General features: G+C 44.7%; 1 protein-coding gene across 5 annotated transcripts in view; it reads right to left on the bottom strand.

Annotated features, from left to right (window-relative positions):
* Positions 1–23193, bottom strand: part of PROX1 (prospero homeobox 1) — an 83294-nt gene extending 60101 nt beyond the window's left edge. For 2 of the 5 annotated variants that reach the window (XM_053383198.1, XM_053383195.1), the window contains exons 1-2: positions 19237–19675; positions 8352–10145 (exon numbers count right to left, since the gene is read on the bottom strand). In XM_053383198.1, the coding sequence (XP_053239173.1) occupies positions 8352–10078 (1727 nt within the window). In that variant the 5' untranslated portion in view covers positions 10079–10145; positions 19237–19675. Of the gene's footprint in view, positions 1–8351; positions 10146–19236; positions 19676–23100 lie in introns of those variants that run through there. The other 3 variants (XM_053383196.1, XM_053383197.1, XM_053383200.1) reach the window with 3 other exon arrangements.
* Positions 23194–23446: the final 253 nt, after the last annotated feature.

Genomic DNA, 23446 nt, shown 5'->3' on the forward strand with positions numbered 1-23446 from the left:
TAAGTGAAATAATAGTAGCAAGCTGTCACCTATTGCTTAGCAATAAGAGTTTCAGACAAGTCAAAACTTCTCCAATAGAAATCTGTTTCATTATGCAATTGTCCTGAGGAAGCCTGCACACACACACACACACACACACACACACACACACACACACAAATATATCAACACTTTAAAAAAAAACCTGTATTAAAGCCCTAAGTAATGGATAATTCTAAAGTGGTTAACCCAAGACACAATTTCTTGGGAACTTCTCCTAGGCAGGTCCCATTGAAACAAGTGACACATGAAAAAGCAGAGCTCTCATTCTATTTTAGAAGAGCATTGCTAGGAAAGGACCCCAATTATAATCATGCTTATTGCATTGTTATTTTTTATTAGGTTTGTGTGCTGCAGTTCTCCCAATGAGTTCACAATGGGGCATCAGTCCTCTCCCTATTTTATCCTCAACAACGAACACATAAGGTAGGTTAGGTAGAGAGATGATGAGTTACGCAAGGTCAGGTAGTGCACTTCATTCTGCCTTGGGAGGGTATATTTGAACTCAGACACGCAACACATGTTCACAAGACCACCTCCACTTCTCAGTACTTACAAGGCAGAAATATCCGTTTACACGTATGGCTTGATTATTTCAAATGTAAATCTTCAGAAGCCCCTTCTTCTGTTCCCCTAAACCTTGCCTGTCGTTCACAATACAGTCCTCATACACCGTTTCCATTTTGTTTCAAACAGATTAGATTATTGCTGAAAAGCATCCCTAATAGTGACTATTAAAAAAAGAGCCAACAAAATGCTAAAAGGGCCAATAGTGAGATGACCCCCTTGCTAAATCTGAGCTGACCAATTGGTTAATTTTCTTTTTAAGTGCTTGTGTTGAAAAGCAACTGTTCTTCCAAGAAAGCACTGGCTGTTTCCAGGATACTTACACACGCACAATGACTCATGATGGAATAGATTCAGTAAACATACAGCTGTACTGAACACGAGCTAAGCTCCATTCAAGGCCAGGAAAGAAAATGAGCACAAATAAATATTAAGGAGGTAAAAAGGGGAGGGGGAGGTAGAAGGGGGGGGAGGAGGAGGAGACGGCAAATAAAAACGCAAACAGGCTCTGCCCCAGCAGCTGATGTGGCTTGCCTCCGTACTCTTTGCCATAGCTTTGTGAAGACAGATGACATTCAGTTCTATGTGTAATGCAAAATAGACAATAACTGCTGAAACTTGAGCCAGCTGCCAGGTGTAAAAGAGAGAGAGAGAGAGAGAAAGAGAGAGAGAGAAGAGAGAAGAGAAGGAGGGGGGCAAAAAGAAAAGAAAAGATGATAAATCCATAAATTAATGAAAGACATCTGCTCAGGAACATAAAAGATCAGAGAAACTGTGTACTGCAGCTGAACCTAAAACAGTGTTCAAACAACGTGAGAATCCGAGTGTTATCTATTTACAAAGCACAACGCAGCCCTGCTTAACACAACAGCAGAAGAGGAGATGTAAGGAGCAGGAAGTGGAGAGAGGATAAAGGAAGAGACGTATTGTTGTATGCAGTTTTCCAGCTCATGTTTTCCTTGTAGGTATACAATATGGATTGTTGCTCTTGATTTGAGATACTTTTTGGGGGGTGGGGGAGCAGGGGGGACTGGCATCTGGATTGTATCAGGTCTGGAAGCATCATTGTCAGAATTATTATATGAAGATGCCTTTATTTTTATCCCTTCCTCTTTGAAATCCTCTTATGGCCTCTTGTGTGGTTTTGTTGTGTTTTTTCGGTGCCATAACCGAGGGTACCTGCCAAGTGAAAAGAATATATATCTTATGGGCAGATTGGTGCTTCCAACACCTTTCCTGCTTTCAGTCATATATCCCCAGATTAATAGAAATTGTGCTGCATATATTTATTGGGTTTAATAATGCGACACCATATTGAACTCAAGCTACCCCCAGTTTAATCAAACAGCTGTGTGTGTGTGTGTGTGTGTGTGTGTGTGAGAGAGAGAGAGAGAGAGAGAGAGAGAGAGAGAGAAGGCTTGGATTTGCTGCAAGTGTTTTTATTTTGGCCAGAGAAAATAACTCAAAATGCTGTCATTCATAAAGCATTGTTTGTCCATACTGCATCCTTGCACAGCTTGGACAAGAACTGTCTGTCTTACTTCAAAAAAAGTTTTTCCCCCCTCTCCTTGTGAATTTTATAGAAGACAACCCTTCTGAAGAGAAAAAGATTACAGCCTTCACCTGGGAAGATAATCTTCATGCATTACAACAAGAAACAAAACAAAACCCACAATCTAATGTTGTGTTTCAATATTCTCTATGCAAATGGCCCGAGGCTGCACAAGGCTATTTTTCTTGAGATGCAAAGAGGGTGGCCTGACAAGGAAGATCAGGCAGCAAAACAATTGGCTGTCTGTTTCTTTTGCAATTTGAATAAAAACTTGAAAAAATATTTGATTAAACGTATTTAGTTTGCAAAGATATACAATACACTCGCGAACAAGGCAGGAACTCTGGGTGCAGGTGCATCTTCTCATCTTGTTTAATGCAGCATACAAACATTAACTCTCTCCTTTCGCCCTCAAACAAGGAGGATAATGGTTAGACGCCTTTTACGGGAACAGCGAGACGTATTTGGGAACTAAAGCAAAAACAAAACAAAAATACCAGGAAGAGCTTTCGCTACCAAAACCTGAACTTGGCTGTTATCTGCAAGGCTTGTGTTCTTATCCTGGATGGATTCTCCAAGGAAACAGATGTTGCTTTCTGTTCCAAAGGGAAGAAGAACGGCTGCTCTTAAGATTCTTTATATCGGAATATTCAGCCATGTGAAATAAAGAGGAACAAAAACAAAAACCTGGTCGAGAACAAACAGACCTTCACATGCCTCTCTCTCTCTCCCCCGTTTGGTTTTGCCTACGATGGATTCCAGATAACATAGACAAACAGGCAGCTGTGAGAAAATAAGAAGAGCAGCAAATTCTAGATGTAGTGGTGGCTCCCAGTGGAAATACAATAGCTTTTGAAATATACTTGCAGCCAGCACCAACAGGGTGTGTGTGTGTGTGTGTGTGTGCGCGCGCAAGATGCTCTACTGAACAAGGGCTGTGGGCTGCTTCTGACATGTTTGTTTGTTTGTTTGATTGGCATACCTCTTACATACAGGCCCAATTAATGGTCTGGGTGGTGCCAATTCCTGTGATCATGGTGAAGTGGGAGTCCCATGTAAGCAGCTCCAACTGAATCCTCCACTGGGGACCACAGAAAGTAGAAACACTTTGCCAACCTCCCATTGGATGTGCTAGCTGGGGCTGATGGGAATTGTAGTCCATAATGCATGGAGGCCGTCAGGCTGACAGGGAGCAGCCGCCAAGCAAGCCTACACTGTTGGTGACCTGCCATGATGAATATGGTCCATCAGCTGCATGTTGGGTCTACTAGGTGTCAAATGCCCTGTTTTGGCACACCCAGGCAGGCAGCAAAAAGAGGAAGGTATCTAGGCCCAGGTGAGCATTATGATGAAGGCCTGCTGTACAGCTTTGCAATTTCATAGCCAAGTGCACAAAGTCTCCTGCATTTTGAGTAACATCTTTAGGACTGGAATAGCAGCAGGGTAGTCAAGGAATCTCTATGGTTGTCCGTGGGACATATCTGAGGATATGAGCACATGGATGGGGTGGGGTGGAGGAAACAGAATTTAACGTATGGCCAGAGCTTATGCTTGGACAACTTGCCTGCATGCAGACTCTCTTCAGAGATTCAAATCTGATATATCCCCAGATGTATCATGTGAATGGGACGTTTTTCTGTGATGTCTAAAAAAAGATGCAATCAATGGAGAAAAGGATAATCCCCAGTTAAAATCTGATTTCACAAATTAACTCCCCGAGCTGTAACAGTGACATGCGGAAGGGGGTCTGAAGATCTCAATTTCTCCAAAAGTTCCAAGCTATGAAAATGTGAGAAGGACAAAGAACCTAGTCAAGACTGTCCGGAGCACAGTGGATAAGAGAAGCTATGAATCAGAAAGATCTCAGTTTGCATTTGCCTGTGATCTTGATAGTTGGGTTTAGGCAAGTCTCTGCCTCATCCCCCATTTTACGGGTTTGGGAACAATAATACTGGCTTAATTCACAGGGCTGTTGTGAGGACTGCAACTAGAAAATACATGTGAAGTGATCTGAATGCTTGAAAGCACTATACAAATGTAGGAATGATAAAATAATAATAATAATAATAATAATAATAATAATGATGATGATGATAATAGGAAAGGAGGAAAGATTAAAACCAAACAAAAATCACATGCAACAGTAGCTTCAGAAATATGAAGAAATCAATTAAGGGGCTACATATTTCAGGAGAGTCCCACTGAAAGCAACTGGTAGTAGTAAATTAAAGAGATACCCTCAGTAACTATGAGCAGAACTGCATCAAGGCAGAGTCGCAGAATGCTATATTTTAGACCATGGGTGGGAAACTTTCCTTCCAGAAAGAAAAGCAGGCATGGCAAAGGACACAGCTCTTACCTTGTACAGCAGTCTATCCAAAAGACAGAGATTTCTACATTCTCACATGCAGGGCCCATGGGGTGATGTGGCGCAGCCACCTCAGGCGGCAGACCTGGGCCTGAGGGGTGCACCACTCACACCACTGTCATAACCCCACAGCAACCATGTCCCTGCCTCCTCTGTCATGGGCACACACCACTGCTGCCATGGGCATGGCAGGAGCGGGGTATGTCCACAGCAGAGAAGGTGGGTTTTCCTCACACACTTCTCCATCCAGGCAAGCCAGAGACATTCTCACAGTTCAACACATCCCAGCCAAGCAAAAGCACTTAAGGAGATGTGGAACAGCCTGGTTGTGGGTGTGGCCTGGTTTTTTTTCCAAGGGCCGAACAGAGATGACTGGAGGGCCACAGTTGGCCCAAGGGCCTGAGCCTCCCACCCATTTTAGCTATATTTTCACAGTTTTGATTTTGTTTCTTATTTTTGACACCTGCTTCATGGGCTCCTGCTATGCTTGCTTATGATCTACACTTTGCAATTTTACAACAGCCAGGAGAAAGAGGTTGGAACCGAATCCATCACTCCTCGTGTTCTGGGTTTCTTTTCCACTAAGCCCCTCTTTCCACTCAGGTTCTGTTCCCTTCCTTCCCTACAATGGCTCTTTCCCTTTAGCATGGCTGATTCCCAGAGCGGAATGACTTCCATGAATGGGTCCCTATGACTAGCAATGCAGGGAAACGTGTTGTGTGAACAGTGCATGGGCTATACACAGTTCACTCAACGACCAGGTTGGGCAAGGCCATTCTAAACATTCCTATTCCGTCTCCACAATTAACATCAGAAACTGATTCAGTCTCCCAGTCCAGTTCTCTTCATATCCCTTGAGGCTTAATGCAGAATAAGCCCAGCTCAATCTTCATACCCCTCTACCCAAGGGTAACATTCAAAGACACTTAACTGCCATCCAAAGTTCAGTCTTAGCCAGTGAACTAATGCCGAAAGCTTCCACAGACCAAATCCTACAATGCTGAAGAAACATTAAGTGAGTGGGGCTTGTGAAAGGGTTTGTAGAGACAGGATCTCAATCCCTTCTATCAATTGCCTAGAACAAAACATTTTAAAAAGCATTTTCTCCATGACCATTAAAACTTTCGCTTAAACCAATTTGGAAGCAAAATACGTTCAGAATTATTCTGGCTGAAGCAAATGATTCTGCAATAATAATTATATAAAAAAAACCTTGTGTATATTTAAGAAAAACATGTATAGACTTTCAGCAGATCCCACCACCATCTTGGGCAGTTGACAGTAACTGTACCAGTGCTGCTATTATTGCACAAGGGTGAAGACAGTTATCCATTTACAATAGCTTCCTTTCCAAGTAGGTGAAGCTAAGCCTACTTAGGTCAGCCATATTCTGCAATGGACTATCTAATTTCAGATGATCAGTTTATCCTTTATTTCAAGTCCTCTGTTGAAGACAGGGCAGATTTTATGTGGCCTTCAATAAAATGGCCCATTTCAGTTTATCTGAAGACATCCCTATATACCCTGAGGTAGACATTTGATGGTAGGGACTGGGCAATTTTATAAAAAAACTAAATAGAACTAGAGTCACAATCCTAGCATAGTTCCTGGAAAGCAAATTCCAGTGAACTCGAAATATCTTCCTTCTAAGTGCATAGGATTGGTAGGCCAGTGACTGAAAGCCATTATGAAAATATAATCATCTTTCTTAGATTAAAAAGGAAAGAGAGAAAACAGTGTCATTCCCCTCAACTAAATATTATTTAAGGCTTCAAAATTGTGGAGGATTCTTTTCTTTTTTCTTTTAAGGATGGAGGAAAAGAAGAAGACATGCCCTAAAAGATTAATCCAGCTGAAGTCTTATATCTAATTATACTCTCAAGCTTTGCCAAATGATTTGCTTTTTGTATGTTAGGACAAAAGATTTCTGTGTATGGCTGAGCAGAGGTTAACCATGCATACCCGGCAGCTGCACAAGAGCCGAGAACGGGACTCCGATCAGAAGGAAGGGGGGGTGGGGAAGGACTTGATTTAGCTTAAATACAGCAGTACCTGTATATCTTTATCTTCTTTTGTGCTTGCTTTGTTTACCCACTTGAGAAAATAAGTTAGGAGATCTACAAATGCATCACTTGTCCTTTGGGAGAGATGCAGCAAAGGCACTGTTCACATGCAGACTCACTAGGATTGCTTAAGAAAATAAGATGTTTGGATTTGATCGGAAATTATTTCCCCCACCCCACATCAGATTCTCAGAAGCCTTCTGGTTTTGAATATCACAAGTCAATTCCTTTCTGTTTCTTTCTTTCTCGTTTTGGCATCCAAATTTGAAATTTTCCCCAGGTTTTTTCCCCTCCCGAAATTGGGAAATATCGTTTCGGCTTTAATGTGGAAGTTTTATCAGGAAAAGAAACTCCATCCCTCTCAGCGCAATCCTACACATTACTGCTCAGAAGAAAGGTTTGTTGTGTTGGATGGGGCCAGCTCCCAGCTAAGTATGTATAGGGTGGAATGACATATCTATGCCTGCAGAACTCCAGCCAATAAAATAAACACATAAGCGACGTTATTTGTCTGCTAGTGAACACTGGAGCTTTGGAAATAGTTTGAGAAGGAACATCCCTGTCAGTGCAGCTAGGATATTTTGATACAGGCATAGGAAAGGAAGGGAACTGGGGGAAAAACCCTTCCAGAACTATATTGTAAGGTGGTGGCTATTGTTTAATTATTTATTTATTGAATTTTAAGATAAAATAATAGTAAGGTAACAGGACAATACAGTAGCAGGTCTTATGGAAAATTCCCTACCAGTTCATCACTGCCTTTGGTGACGACTTTTAACTAGCGCAGGGGTTACTTAGATATCTATAGAACCACTCGCAAATAAAAGCTCCACACTGCTGGACAATTCAAACAGGCAGCTGACATGGGTACCAAAAGCTTGGGCTTATTCAGCAGGAAAACTTGCCTCCCTTTGACAGCAGTTGAATTCACGCGAGGGGAAACTTCTACCCAGGAAAGTGATAAAAGCCAGTTGCTGCCTTCTGAGTTTTGTCAGGTTGGGGAAAGACAGCAATGAAGCTGCCTTGAACATCACAGCCAAGTAGATGCTCTGCTTCGTCATGAGCTAATAATGCGACTCCCTCCCCACCTGCCACCTGCATTTGTTCCCTTATGCAGATGTCAAATTTAGGCCCGAAATGCTGTGGTTGGGAGTGCCTACAAAATTGCATATTTTTTTTTAAGCTGCCTCTGATCTGCCTCAGATATTATGTGTACAGTTTGACAGGTCAGGAATTGAAGAATGTGAAGTGGGGCTACTTGCCCTCTCTCTTCCAAACTTGGGTCTTTTTTATGGCTTCAGTTATAGTTATAATGAGGTTTTCCCCCCAATATACATCACCAAGATGTTCACATCCATAAATCTATCATTCTCTATATCAGGATTAATGGATAAACATTAGAAGACAACCCATTTAAACCAGGCATGGGGAACCTTTGAGACTCCAGATTCTCCTGAGCTACAATTCCCATCATCCCTGACCGGGCATGCTAAGGCTGATGGGAGTCGTAGTTCAGTACCATCTGGAGGTTCCCCACACCTGAATTAAAATTATCTCCTAAAACTGTGCCAGTGAGGAACTGCGCAGATTGGATCCACAACGGAACAAGCATAGTTTACCTTTTCACCACTTTGTGAGAAATTTAGGACAAGAGGGCCTTATGCATATGTCATTTCCCTTGTCCCCGCCCATCAGTTAACCCCTTACCACCAAACGAAAGAAACCCCATCATGCAAAATGTGGGCTTTGCGTCGTAAAGGATATCGCACTCCCCGAGTAAGGTGAGATTTCGGAAATATCTTGTAGGTCACCACACTCGGACTTGATGAGAGATATAGAGAGGCTTTCAGCGGTGCTGGGAGGGTGTGCTGGTGAGCAAGGGTGGTGGTTCATGTGGTGCGATGACATCTTGGTCCTCAGACTTGTGGTCTCCCTTGTTAAATCTAAAGATTCTGGGGAAGCTCTGTCTTTCCCTGGAAAGGAGGCCGAAGGAGCGCCTAAGGGATTCTGAAATGGGTAGGCCATAAGGGGTAGCGGAAAGGGGTGGCGGAAAGAGGAGGAAGTGAAGCCTGCGGTAGCCGCCAGTGGAGATTGATGGAGAGCCGGGTGGTGGCTGCCGGGAGGAGGGGCAGAGGCCGACTGGTCCGATGAATTCTTGCGGACAACTAGGGGCAGCGCTTCCGTTTGGTCTGTGGAATTAGGCAGCGGCACATTGCCAAAGGTGTCTAGCGGGTTTGGAATGATGACATCACCAAAGCACTGGAGGCGCTGGTTGGCTGTGTGGAAGTTGTGGTTCTCCCCATTCACAGCAAATCTGGCCTGGGGGATCTGGAGAGGCGGGAAGACCTGAGGAAGTTGGCGGGCGGGCTTGGATGAGAAAACCTTGACCACAGTGTCCACCACCTGAGACATGGCAGTGTTCAGCTCCTGCTTGAGGGTCTCGGCAAGGTGCTTGCCTTCTGGGTGGAAAGAGTGGTGCCCGTGCTCTTTCTCTTTGGGGCCTTCCTTTCTGGGCTTGTTGTCTGCTATCTCTTGCTCCCTGATCAGGGCTCGGGCGCGGTCGATGAATTGCCCCGGGTCCAGCTCGCACATCTCATGATCTGACCTGCCCACCGAATCTCTGGCCCGGGCGTCCAGCATTTCCGAGCGCAGGCTGTCTTCGGACAGATTGCCGGCGTCTTCGTCGTTTTCCGAATCTGTGCTGTCGTAGATTTGGTAGAACTTCTCCTGCAGCTGGCGCAGCTGTTTCTGCATGTCCTCCAGCTGCTGTTTCAGCTGTCTGCGCTCCTCTCGCTTCTGTTCTTTCCGAGCCGAAACCAGCTGCTGGAAGCTCTGCTGCTGCTGCTGAGGCAGCTTTTGCTTGCGTTTATTCTCCCGGTAACTTTCCCGGGGACTCACAGACTGCGGAGCCATCTCTCTTTCATTTTCATTGCCCCGTAATGCCACGCTGGGGGAATGGCTCATCCCCCGAATGATATTCTCAACCCGGGCACGCTTAGCTCTCAGGTGCTCGTCGCATAACCGATCCATATCAAACTGGCTCATGGTAGGCCTGCCAAAAGGGGAAAGACACTCTTGGGGGCTGTCTCTTGAAGAGTTGCTGCACACATCCTCCTGATGCACTTCTGAGCCTGTGCTGGAGAGACCACTGGCTTGAAAACTGGGCTCCGTGCCACCATTTTTGTTCATGTTATTTTTCAACAGCTGGGAAATTATGGTTGCTCCTGGAAAAGGCATCATGGCATCTTCATAGGAGTTCGCCCTCTTCAGCAGCTTGCGGAGCACATTTGACTTCTCCCCATCTGCATGCTGCACCACTGAATACTCAACATCCTGCTCTGAACCTTGGGGATTCATGGCACTAAAAAACGACGCTCTCGCCTTTGCAAAAAATGCAGATGCTGTCCCTACCGTCCTTTTCACTCCAATGTCAACTCTTCTTCTCTTGGTTTGCCTGCTTAAGAGGGCTGTGCTGTCATGGTCAGGCATCACTGGACTGTTATTGTGCCATCTTCAAAAGCTTGTCAGCTGGGCACAGCTCAAGAATCCTGGGACCCTGGCCAACAGAACAAAAGGACTGATGAATCATTTTCTTTAAATTTCTCCAAATTTCCTGACCTCAATCCTGAATCAAATGCAAAATGCATAGGCTCTGGGATTTATGGCACATTACAATTATTGCAATTTATTATGCACTCTGCTTGAAATGAAACATTTTAAATATTTCTGCTCCACTGGTTTAAGATGGATTAAGATTTTTTTAAAAGAGAGAGAGAGAAAGAGAGGGATGGGGGGGGGTATTGCTTAAGCACCAGTAATATAGGATTCCCTTGCACAAATGCCTAAAATGATACTGTTTATCTTCAGAAGAAACAGTAGATTAGAAGAACACAGGCTCTGACAACCAATTGATTAAATTTAGGGTATTGAGATACATGTTACAAAAGAAGATGAAAGTAGGTCTTATTGTTAAACAAGACAGCCATATCAAATTTGAACTAAAGGAAAATCAATTTCATTGCAAGAAGGTGAAAGCAGTTTTCAGGCTGAAGAAAAAACTGGAATTTTTTTTTACGAGGATTTTGATGCATGTAAACAGCGATTGGGTTGCACAAAATTTCAGAAATGGTTATAGGAACTACAATTTAGGGGAGAAATACATTTTGCTTTTAATGCTCTTTTTTTTAAAAAAAAAAAGATCTATTACTAATATAAAGAAAATGGTTGCTATATTTCCTAGTCTATACAAGTTACCGAAATTGTGTCATTTTTTAAAACACCCCAATGTGTTGTTCTAAATGGGGAGGGGGAAAGAACCTGTCACCCTTGACGACTGGAGTATTTTCACATTTCATAAACTATGATACATGGCACCAAGGTGTTTGCATAAGCAGAAACAGGGCATTTTCAGCACTGTGACACTGTCCCTTAGAACAGCTTCCAAAGATAATATCTCAGGTGCCTAGTGAAATCATTCTTACATACAACATTTTGCATACACAGAACCTTATTTCCTGTAACACACACAGAGAGAGAGGAAGACTGAAAGAAAAATATAGAGACATGAAAGAAAACAACATCAATCAACAGCGTGAGAAAGGAAGATATCTTCTCTTTTATAGGAACCACCATTGTTTCCTAGGAATACAGAATAAAAAAGGAGACAGATAACACATTTCCTTGCATTATATATATATATATAAGTCTCTTGACTTATTAACTAGTGATGCTAAACTCACATTGCACGTGAGGCATTACAGACTTCTTCCGGTGCCTTCATGTTGAAAGCTATACCAAGTTAAAATTAATTCCCACCCCCCACCCCCCATACTGTGTTTATCTAATATTAAAGTTCACGTTTGCTTAACAGAGCACAATCTTCACAATAACAGGGTCTCTTGCCAAAGGCAGCACGCAGACTTTTTGGAGCTGCTCCCATCTGTTTCGGTTCACCTGTAAAAACATCTACGTGCTCCCTAGGACTGCATCTGTGGCTAGTTTTTAAAGAATGACTACCCATGCAAATAAGCATAATTTCAGCATGAAATAATCTGTACAATCAAGTGTGTAGCCAGTGCTTGTAAGTGCAGCAGCAGCAGCAGCAGCAGCAAAATGAAAAATCTTTTTGAAAGAATGAAAACCATGGCTCTTGTTTTTAATCATCTGAAGGCTGAGCCCCCAACCCAAATATTCTGCACCTACTAAAATAACTCTTTAAAAGATTTTTGCTTTCACACGAACTGCAGGATGCTCATCTGCATTCCTTGCATTTTGCACCCAAAAGAGCATAATAGTATATAGACTCTCTTTCAGATAAATTGTGAAGCTAGAATCAATCACAATTGTTAGTATTTTAGTCAAAATTTCTTCTTAAACATACACATACAAGGGATGCAGAATACTGTAAAAATAATAATAATAACTAAATAAACAATTGACCTGGCATAGCTGGATGAATGTGAACCAATAAGTCTATTTTTCCACAATCATTTTATACACAACAAAAGTAAAAAGTAGTCTCTCTTTTTCTTTTCTCTCTCTCTCCAGTGAGAGAAAATAAATTAATATTTGATGGCATGGTAGAACTGGATTTATCTGAAGGCCTAAGAAGCAAAGCTTAGCTTGGGATAATCAGAAGTTCAGGTATCAATCAGGAGGCTTGTTTACATAGAGTTATTATTTCTATGTAGGAAGTTCGCTGTGAATTCGTATAAGTCAGGGAATAATAGGTGGCAATGGTCTTATTATTCGGCTTACTTCGTGTGACCATGGAGCAGAGTCAAATCTTTTGTGGAGTTGGCAAGTGTTATTTCTCTCTCTCTCATTTATTCACTATTCCGTTTATTCTAATGGGGGCGGGCGGGCAGGAATTCAGCTGAATAGCTCAACACCTCCTTTGCTCCTTAGGTTAAGTATAACTGAATGACCACTTCCATGAAGGTAAAGGGCAAAAATGTGCAGCGCTGAAATAGTCCTTTGAAGGGACTGGATCCGCAGCTCATTTGCATCACCAGATACAAAATGCCTGGCTGCTGCTGACTACCCTCCAAGTGTTTCATCAACATGAGCTTCACTGTAATGAAAGAGAGGTTTCGCTATAGGAAATATACTATGAGGTGTAAAATGGGGCTGAGCATTTGCAACGTTGCTGCAAGTGTTTTCACTTAAGGTAGCAGCAACAGGAGGGGGAGAGTCGTTACCTTTGCCTGTAAAGAAGGCAATGGCATTTGACTCTGAAATCAAACCAATTGGCAGCCATTTGAGGGTTTCTGTCTTTCTTTACTTTGTATATTTTTATTCCCGTCCATTCCTACTGACCCACAAACCCAACCACAGGGTTCCACATATATGCCTTTTGAAAAAAACAGCTTTCCTTGGCTGCAGTGCGGTGAGAAGGGAAAGAAGCTAAGGACAAGGGGAAGAGCCATGGTTCCATGGTGGCAGAAGACACATTTTGCATGCCAAAGGTTCCAGGTTTTATCCCTGGCATTTCCAGGTAGCGCTGAGAAGGAACCTTGCCTGAAACCCTGGGCAGCCATTACTAGCGTGTGGAGATAATTCAGACCATGAATTGATGGTCTGAATTGGTATACTGCAGCATCCTATGATAATTTGTGTGAGAGAGAGAGGCCGGCAGACAGACAGGCCTGGTGCATGTGTATGGCACTGACCGAGGAAATGCTATCATAAGGTCACTGTCACGAATCCACTATCCATTTTCGTCTCCTGTATGCATACTGACTAGTGCTCTGTCCTACAGTTCTGCCACCAGGAGGGAAGACCACATTGGCTCAATAGACAGCAAGCCTGAGGAGCGACTGCTCATGAATGACACAATTAGTCCTCTCCTCAAAGCCCCCCTCCACTCTCCCTGGGGCTCTACCCTCTGCTCCCATTGACCCTCTGAGCTGATGCCATCTCTTACTACAACTGCTTTTAGACAGCAGAATTTCCGGCTTTGAACTTTCAGCCCAAATGACGAGAAATGCGTTTTCCTGCAGCCAAAGAATGCCAGTGGCTCAACCTCTTAGTTTCAAAAAAAAATTGCCAACGTGAATTGACATCCTGAGAGAAACAGAATACCGCATACAGCAGAATGTGAGATTCTGAGTCAGCAAGAGCGCACACATTTGATATGATGAAGTCTTTCCTATTAAGACGCGCATGCATATATATATATATATATATATATATATGGAAGGACAAACTGATGGTCAACTTATAGACTGTACTCCTTTCTCATTTTTAAGGGGAGGAAGGAAACTGCTTTGATTTTCACAGATTTCTGTTCTGGAATACATGATCAATTCTAGACTTCTAGAAATCAGTGAAATCCTAAATTTGATTGCGATGTACACAAATGCTGTTGCTCAGTACGATACTTTGAATTCAATATACATTACAAGTGACCCTTCACCCGGTGACCTGGTGTGGCTTCTGTTATCTGAACCTTCAAATTATGTAGGGCTTGATTGTGAGCTCTGTTTTTCGCAGATGGAAAGCAAAGAGCGCCTTTTCTCAATTCCATGGCCTGTATCATAAACCGGACTTAGTTCTCTTCTAGCGAGGTCCCATGCTGCAGCTCACACCTTGCTGATCTATAATCTGTCCTCTCCTGCACTTCACCATCATCTCAAACACTCAGATATGCTATACTGAGAAATTATGCGTAGTGTAGCAAATACATGGCGTTTAGTTTACAAACCCCCCCTTGAGATGATTAGGTGCCCACAAGGTGCGACACAATTTTTTCCCAAAACCATGTCAACTATACAACCTTAAGGCATCCCAGTCCTTAGCCCTAAACATTAGCTTGCTTAGATGTGCAATCCAGAAATGTTTAGAACGGCTCAAATACAAACGTCGATGGACTTGCCTGCAAAGTAATCGTCTTAGATAGTGTAGACTAAACTGCTTTCCCAAATGGCTAAAGTGGGTTATTTGGGGGAAAGGGAATGATTTAAATAGCAGGTACAGCGAAAAGTTGAATAACATTTTTACTTTGGTAAAAGAAATCAATTGCTTTAAGAAGCGCAGAATTATCTGGTGCAATTTCTCAATCAAAGCTGCCGATGGTGAAGACTGGAGAATGAGAAATTTGAAAGGGAAAAAAATCATTCTGTAAAGTTCGAAACTGTATTTTCTGTTCTTTTTACAGAACTCAGTTATTGTCTCTCTTCCACGGTCCATAAATATTATATTCCATATGTAACTAAAAAATGTTTTGAAGGGGGAAATATGTGATAATGAAAGTGTCCTTACTGCACTGGGTTTAGGTATAATAGTTTAAGGAGCATAAGACAATGACAGCGGTACACGCAAGTTGTTAAATGTCGACAGAACATTATAATGTACAGATCCACTTTAAGTCACCTTACTGTACTTCTGAGAAGTACAAAAGGCGGAGGGAGATATACAACATTGACATTTTTCCAATGGCAATGTTTTCAGTACTTGTAAGATAGATGACACATTCCTGTCAAATACTCCATCTTTTTAAAATGTTGTGAAGGAATTTAGGAGTAGAAGTAATGGTTATTTCTAGCATCAATTACTTCTTTTCTGCTTCATTTAAATTAAGGCATTATGTTAAAAAAATAATAATTAAGGACCAAATTAAGGACCCATCTTTAGTTAAAGGAAGGAAGGAAAACTGGGGACCAATCTGGCAAGGTATTAAGAAGCTGCTGTGAGGTGCTTAGCATTTTCACTCCTACATAATATAGAAAGTACAAAGTGTCCTGGTGATGAAAAGGAGTTGCTATCTTATTGCTTTGTTGGCGTTAGAAATCTTTTTTGAGGGGGGAGGGAGCCATCCTATACGAATGCATCTAAAGGTTATTCCCTATGAATAAACTATTTGGGTAAGCAATATACAAAAGCCAAAGCCATGCCAGCATATTCTCCATACAAGCCAGTGCTTCAAAGAATCACTAGAAAAAAATAGCACTCCAGCGAAATCAAAACTTGCACATTTATTCCTACCGTAGTTTCCCCCCAGATTTTCTCAGTTATATCAAGGTATAGAACCTCCAATCAGAACACTGACTCAAATCACCCACCAAACATACTCAGAAAAATCACTCAAGCCTTTTGTAACGGAGCACAATTAAGTTATCCATCACCTGACACTTTCGTGCACTTGGAAAGTGTGCTGCAAAAAAAAGCACCAATAGCAACATCCAACCATCTGAAATATACCAAATTTAATTTTAAGCTGATCATTAAAATAAATCCCCAATGGTGACAGAGAGGCCTTCTTTCAATTTTGAACTGCAGTTCAAAGTTTTGTATTAGATCATTGCTTTGAATGTGTGGTCTGCAATCTCCATTGTCAGCAATCTGTGAAGCACATGGGCTTACGAGCAACATTTTAAAAAGTTCAAGTCCTTCAATAGTGGGACTCAAATGGCAACTTTTTTATTTGCCAGAGATGAGCTTTGGAAGGAAAAGCAGGTGAAATGGATAATGACAAGGGCCTTGCAGGGTTGTAACCTATGAAATACATGATAGCAGATTAAGCAAAAGAAATGATAATCAAAGACACATACAAATGCAACTAGATCCATTTCAAAAGTGGTAAGACCTGTCAAGGCAATGGAAACAAGAACCAAACAACATGCTCCATTTTTAATCTAACAGTTCATTCCACATGGCCCTCCGCTAACCTAGCAGACAACATTAACTTGGAAGAAATTACAGGCTCTCATATGGATGCATACAGACTTCCATCCTTTGTACGTGTATATTCAAATGCAGGGTACAAACCTACAGCTTTAGAGGCATGCATTTGTGGGAAGATTAGGGGAGGAATGATAAAAGTCAAATATGGGGCATTTCATACTTGATGTACTAGAAAGTAATATCCAATAGCCTGTTCACAATTCTTCTTCCAATACTCAAACTACCTTCCATCTATTTTATTTGAATTCTAAGCCTGCTCAGTCCTTCCTTATCCATGCTCTGGACTCAAAACGACACCTAATCTGTCCTCAGATGGAGATGGGAAAGGTATCCTCAAGATTTGAGACCTACTGCCAGATCTTAAACGTGTTCACTCAGAAGTGAGCCCCACGTACTTTAAAAGGGAGTTCTTCAGTTGCTTTTCAAGTAAGCCTCACTGACTTTCGTGGGGCTAGTTTCTGAGCAAACATTGCCAGAAATGGGTTGTTAGGGAACTTACAAGTTCCCTATATATGTTAGAAAGGTTCTGTCTGATCAAGGATGTCTGATCTTAGGCCGCAATCCTACACGCACTTACCACTGAAAACATTGGGATTTACTCCTGAATAGACATGTGCAGGATCAAACTGTTCACAAGCACTTTCCCTAACTGAAGACCTTTCTGTTTCCACGGGGAGCACCATCAAGTGATCTCATAAAATCTCCAAGTAACCAGGCAGATGAGAAGCATGGCATCAGCCTGCCAGTTCATGAAAACAAATGCCAACTTTCCCCCTTCCATGCTCCTCCAAGCGTGTCAGGAGAGGTCCAAGTCTCTCCCCCCCCCCGCCCTCCCTTACTCAGCGAGACCTATCTTCTAACAAAGCGCCATAAATTCATCAACAGTCGTTGTGCTGAGGCTCAACAGAGGGGGAGAGGGAGAGAGAAACTTGCACCTGTCTTTCTTGACACAACACACCTGTCTGGCACTGCCCATGCGCACTTGGAGCCAAGCGCCCCTTGGACAATTTCAAGAGCTTTGCCAAAGCGGAGGCAAAGAAAGAGAAGCGCACCAGCAGCCTCTCCCGCCGCCGCCAGCCCGCCCTTGTTAGAAGAGGCCACCGGGGGCTGTTACAACCGCTTGCGAGCCAAAACTGCTGCTCGGTCGCTGCTTTGCAACTGGGGACTCCCTTCGCTCCCCCCCCCAACCCCACCGTCTCCAGATCGCCAGACACCCCCCTCGCCCCCTCCACCTGCCGGGCATTATTTCTTCTTAAGACACGGCCTCCCAAGCTGGAGGGCACTTTTCTTTGCAACTCTTTGCCTCTTTCCCCTTTATTTGCGCATGCTGAAACGTAAGCACCCAGACATACACGTGTACCCCCCTCCACGCGCGCGCACACCCCCTACCCAGGCACACACTTGCACAGTCGTCCGACAGGCACCGTTTGCAGCCAGATCTTCGCTACCACGGCAGGGGGGAAGGGGGTGCGGTAGGGGTAGAGGAGCTTTGCCATATTGAGTTTGTGCGCCAAGTTAAGCTAATCCCACCAACTAGCTAGGAATAAATAAAAAAACGAGGAAGGGAAAAGTGTCCCGCTACGGGGGCAAATATTTCTCCTCCTTCCGCACCCCACCTCTCCAAATCGCGCGCGCGCACCCCCCAAAAAACCCCCAGTCCGCCGCCACCCGCGACTTTGGAAGCACTTCGGCTCAAGTGCTGCGGAGCGACGCCTCTAGAGGAAGCCGGCCGGGAGCGGAGAGAGGAAGAGCGAAAGCGCGCTCCGGAGAGGCGAGATTCTCCTCGAGAATGAAGCGTTCTTTCGAAAAGAAAAGTCACACGCGCGCAGGGCAAAGCCAAGCCGATCAACTTGCAGCACCGAGAGAGAGAAAGGGAGAAAAGAAACCAAGCAAGGCAAGAACTCTTGAGCAGACACGGAGGAGATCGCAACCGTGCCGCTGATCGTTTCTGGATCTCCTCCCTATCAAACTTCCCACCACCCATTAAGCCCTTTCATAGATTTCCTCGGAACTAACTTAAAACGCCCAGCCGGGAGCTCCAAGGAAAAGTGAGTCTGACTGCAACCTAGCCCTAAGAACCTGACCCCTGGTTTTTTGGTTTTGTTTTTTTTTAAAGCACCCTTCCAGCTCATCCTTTCCCGTCCACCAGCCCGTCCTTCTCAGTCCTCCCTCCCCCGCAAAAAAGAAGTATTCAAACACCCATACATTTCCCCCACCCCTCCTGCTCAAATCCTCTCTCCGCGTATTTATAAATACAGCAGGTGGGGGGTGGGAGATATGAGAAGTCAGGGGCATGCAAATGATAAGCAAATCGAAGGAGACAAAAAGAAAGGCAGCGATTAATAAACAAGACAAAGAAGAAAGACCAGACCAGGAGTTGGAGAGAGAGAAAGGGGTGGCGGGGCGATGGGGGGGGGGTGGAAGAAGGAAGGAAGGAAGCCTCAGGAAAGACACTCATACAAAGCCGAATCATTCCCCACTCCCAACCTTTTTTAAAAAAGTAAAAACCTTTATACGAAACATCGATAAAAAAAAGTCGAGAGGAGAAAGAACGGAAGAGAGACAATCAGGAAAGGGGGAAAAGACATTTCCAACATCAAACCTTATCCTTTCCAACTGGGCAAACTATTGCGATGACTGTACTGAAGCTTTTAGAGTTTTGGGCATAGCAAAAGCAAAAAAAAAAAACCCGTTATCAGTGTGGTTTTATTAGTCTCTAACGTCATTAACCTCATACTGGGGGACGAGGAGAAGAAATCAGCAAGAATGATAGGGTTTTTTTGGGGGGGAGGTTCCCCTAAGGAGGATAAATAAGTAAATAACCGCGCACACCCCCTGCCCCCAACTTGATCCAGCATTTGGAGCAAACCCGTGCCAGTGTCGAAGAAGACCATCTCTCTTACCCGCCACCCCCCCCCCCATTTAAAAAGAGAGAAAAGAAGTGAAGGGAGACAGATACTTACTCAGTTGCAAAGGCGATGAAACTGAGCCCCCCTCCTCTCTCTCTCTCTCTCTCTCTTTTCCCCCTGCCGGTTAGATAGATGGAGAGAAAGAGAGAGAGAGAGACGGAGAGCGAGCGAGCGAGCAAGAAGGGAACGCGCACACGCTCCGCACAAATACACAGCCTTGCTATCTTGCCGCTGATGAATATTGTAATTGGCCCAGGGAGGGTGAGAGTGAGCGTGCCAGGGTGTATGTAGATGCGCGTGAGTGTGCGTGTGTGAAAGAGAGAGAGAGAATGAGCGAGGGTGCAGGAGAGAAAGAGAGAGAGAGAGAAAGCAAGAGGGAGAACAGAGAGAGGGAGGGAGGAGGAGCACCCTGCTCTTCTGCGCCGCTCTCCTCTCCCAGCCTGTAATTGTCTCTTATTTCTGCAGGCAGCAGAGCAGCCTCGCTCAGCTGAGGGCTCCGCACCACAACAAGATTTACTTTAAGACACAGCTGAAGGAAACAGGAAGACTACACGTCACGCTCTGAGTGACGTGCGCCAGGCCCAGCGCCCAATCGGGAGGCTCCTTCGGATTCAAGGGGGATAGCGAGCGGAGAACTTGGGAGGAAAGAGAGCGAGACGTGGGGGGGGGGGTGCTGGGGGAGGAGGAGGAGGAACAGGATGGGATCGGTCTCCCCCACTTGCTGCCCCCACCTCGCCGTCCCCTTTCTCCACCCCTTGGCCCCCATCGTCGCTGATGGGAAGGAGACTTTCGTCCCAAATTTGGAGGAGGGCGCATCGGACGAGCCGTCTGTGCCCGGCGCGGAGTTCAGCCTTGCCGGGTGCAGAGATCAGTTACTGGACGTAACTGGCTTTGGTTGTTCAGTTTAGTTTTGGGTATGGTTACAACATTGCAGAAAGGAACGTGGAAAGGTGCGCCTGACTCAAAAGGAAGGGGTGGGTGCGAGGAAATATCCACGCGCGTTTCTATAGCGGGTGGGCAGAGATAACCGGGGTGTGTAGGGAGTGCAATCGGTGTAGCCCCGCACCCGACGCTAGTCCTCGGAGTCCCACGCAGGGTTGTAGGGCATTCCCACGTAAGAGTGCTCAGGATTGCGGACTAATTACAATTAAGCCATCCATCCGCGCACAGAAAGCAGGTGCGCGCGTAAAGACGCGCTCGCGTAGCGGAAAGGTGGCATGTCAACGTGCAGCGAGGATACCAACCCCCCACCCTCCACCACCCCAAGAAACTTTACAGCCTCGTTAAGATTTCAAGTTGGTGGGGCTTTCGTCGCCTTTTGAGCAACTCTGTGGTAGGTGGACAGCCAAAACCAGCCAAGGCGAAATCGTTAAAAGTAAAGCTTTCCTTCGACTGCCAGTACTTCGGTTTAGTTGGTGGTGGGTTGGACTGTGTGTCATTGCTTAGGCACGGGGAGAGAGGGAGGGGGGGTGGCATTGGATAAGCTGCACTGAACGAAGCCAAGGTGCCCTCATTCCATCCATTCCAGGCAATCACGGTTGTCAATGGCCAGGAAATGGTTCTCGGTCTTTGACAGACTCTTAAAACTATAGAAGTAGGGGCATCAAAAAGGTCAGTTTTAATCACGGTATATATAAACTAACTCTCTCTCTCTCTCTCTCTCTCTCTCTCTCTCTCTCACACACACACACACACACACACACACACAGCCCTTTAGATCTAGACAAAATACCAGTGTAAGCAACCTATGCACTGCGTAAAAACTCAGAAGGCGCAAGTGACTAACTTAAAACAATTGGACAACGCTCCCTTTTTTCCCCCTTTTGCAAACCTCTTCAAAGCCTTCAATACGAATTCACTTTCTCCTGATTTAAAGAAGTTCATCGATGTTTCTCTCTCTCTCCCGCTCCCAGGAGTGATTCAACAAAATAAGTGGAAAGGGAAGTCGCGTTGAAGCCTTGAAGTAAACCTGGCGGTTGCTCCTAACCTATCTTGTAGCTATACAATCTTCTGTTGGTCGTGAAGAGGCTCCTTAGCGCAGACGCAACAAAAAGCGTTCACCCAAAGTTCGGACCAGCCTCCCTGTATCCATGATGTGTAGGTCATGAACTCAAGAGCTTTAAATTAAATCCTACTTTAAGTACTGGAAGGTGGGGTGGGGTGGGGACCACTAACTCTTTCCAATAACTCTGGAACACAATCAGATCACCGAGTTTGTTTGAAAACTCCTATCGTAGTTCAGATTTACGATCTGTATGTCCACCGCGAACTCAAACCACACTTTTCTTGATAGTTTATTCAACTCATCCAGCTCCCTCTTCCAAAGGTTGCCTTATTGTTGTTGCTACTACTATTAATACTGAAGGTATGTCTATACCTGGTACCACAAGGAAAGCAAAAAAATTAACTTTATCGGGATTTTTTTTAAAAAAAATCAGAGCAGGCAAGTTAAACCGCTTTGAGAAAAGACGGCGCGCTGCTTATCCTATACGCGGGGGAAAAATAAAATCCCACCCCTGTCTTTCTTTCGGACAGGTATCTGTGCAAAATATTTTAAACACATAATTTTAAAATCCTAACCTTATCTGCATTAGTTACGGCACCCGGGGAAAAAACCCATGCCGATGCACAGGTAATCTTTTTTTAAAACACACAGAGAGAGAGAACACGCAGGAATCTGGCGCGCCCACAGATCCGAGTCTGCTTGAATGGCTCGCAGCGTGCGAGGATTTTGGCGCTCTCTTTCTGGTCGCTTTCTAACTTTTAATTCCGGGATTTCTTTAGGGCGCATGGGGTTTATTCTGCATATATGCTCTCTCGTGCACGTGCAACATTCCCTTCTCCATCCCTTCCACTCTCTCATTTCAGCTCCAGAAATACTAGCAAACTGCTGTGGATAAGAGACGGGCGCCCAAAGAAAACAGCGGGGGAACAATTCAAAACAATAACAACACCCCCAAAACTTATCAGAAACTCAAATCTGAGAACACATTTTTTTAAAAAAGAAATAAACAAGGAAAGAACACGAGAGAAGGAAAAATGACAGAGAGCAACTGCGTGACGGGGAAAACAGGGAGAGATTGTGTTGTTATACATCTCTCGCTTGGGAAAACTGTGGAGCCGGGTTAGAGGGGGTGCAATAGTCGTTCTTGAAGGCAACGCTCTCGGGGAGAAGGACTGGCTGGGTCGTGGCCCCATCGCCCGGGGTCCCCTGCACTTAATTCGGGAGGGAAGCGAAATTTGGGGGCGGGGTGAGCGAGAAAGAAAAACTCTCCCTTAGAAACGGTCCACGCCCCCTTCCTTCCTTCCTTCCTTCCTTCCTACTGCGGACTTCTGGGCTGTAGTCCACGGGGGGGGGGGAGGCTATCATTTCGCGGCCCTTCATCCAGGGGGCTAACCCCCCTCTTTCCCCAAGATTTCTCACAGCAAGCTCGATCTGGGACGCAGGGGTTGCAGCTGGAGTGAAACCCGGAAAGTGTCCTCCCCCCCACCTCCCCCCACCCCCAAAAAGCCCTTTGCATCTACTTGTTCAAATCTCTCTCTCTCTCCCCTTCTCCCTGGAGAAAAACTCCTGAATATCTGATGCGACTCTCCCATCTGTTTCCTAATCTGTTAGGTGAGGCAGAAGAGTCAGGAGGCGAGGGGGAGAAAACCCGCTCGGTTGCGGAAGGAGAAGCAAGGCGCCCTTTTTTTTCTTTCCATCGAGGCGTCTCCCGCGCGCCCCTCCCGTCTCCTTATCTTCTGCAGAAAAGAGGAAACTACCGTTTTTAGTGCCTCTTGGAGAGCCTGTCATAACCATAAAACTGCGGTGGGAAAAACAGGCCCGAGTCCTTGAACTCCAAGCAGCCAGTTCTTCTCAGGGCAACTTCTGCTTCTCCACTTAAAATAAATAAATAAATGAAATAAAAATTCCCTTACCTTTGGCTCTCGAGTTCTTCCTGGACTTGTGGCTCCAGGTAATGGAGACCCCATGAGCGCCTCGCCGGTTTTATAACTTGCGACGGCTTCGAGGTGCTCCCTTTGTCTCCCCTCGCCACCCCCACCCCCGATGGTTTAATTTTTTAAATTTTTTTTTAAGATATCCTATTTGTAAAACAACATAAAAGTCAGCGCCAACTCCCGCGGCTGCTTGATGGCCTTTGTGTCAAACTGAGAAGCGATCAGTCCTGGTTTAACGCGCAGCCTGTCAGAGTTTATTTTCCTTTTCCCCTCTTTTTCTCTCCCTCCACCCCCGCCTCAAACTCGACGGTTGCCCCACCGAGGA

Source organism: Podarcis raffonei, chromosome 3 (genome assembly GCF_027172205.1).
Source record: "Podarcis raffonei isolate rPodRaf1 chromosome 3, rPodRaf1.pri, whole genome shotgun sequence".
Classification (NCBI taxonomy): Eukaryota; Metazoa; Chordata; class Lepidosauria; order Squamata; family Lacertidae; genus Podarcis; species Podarcis raffonei.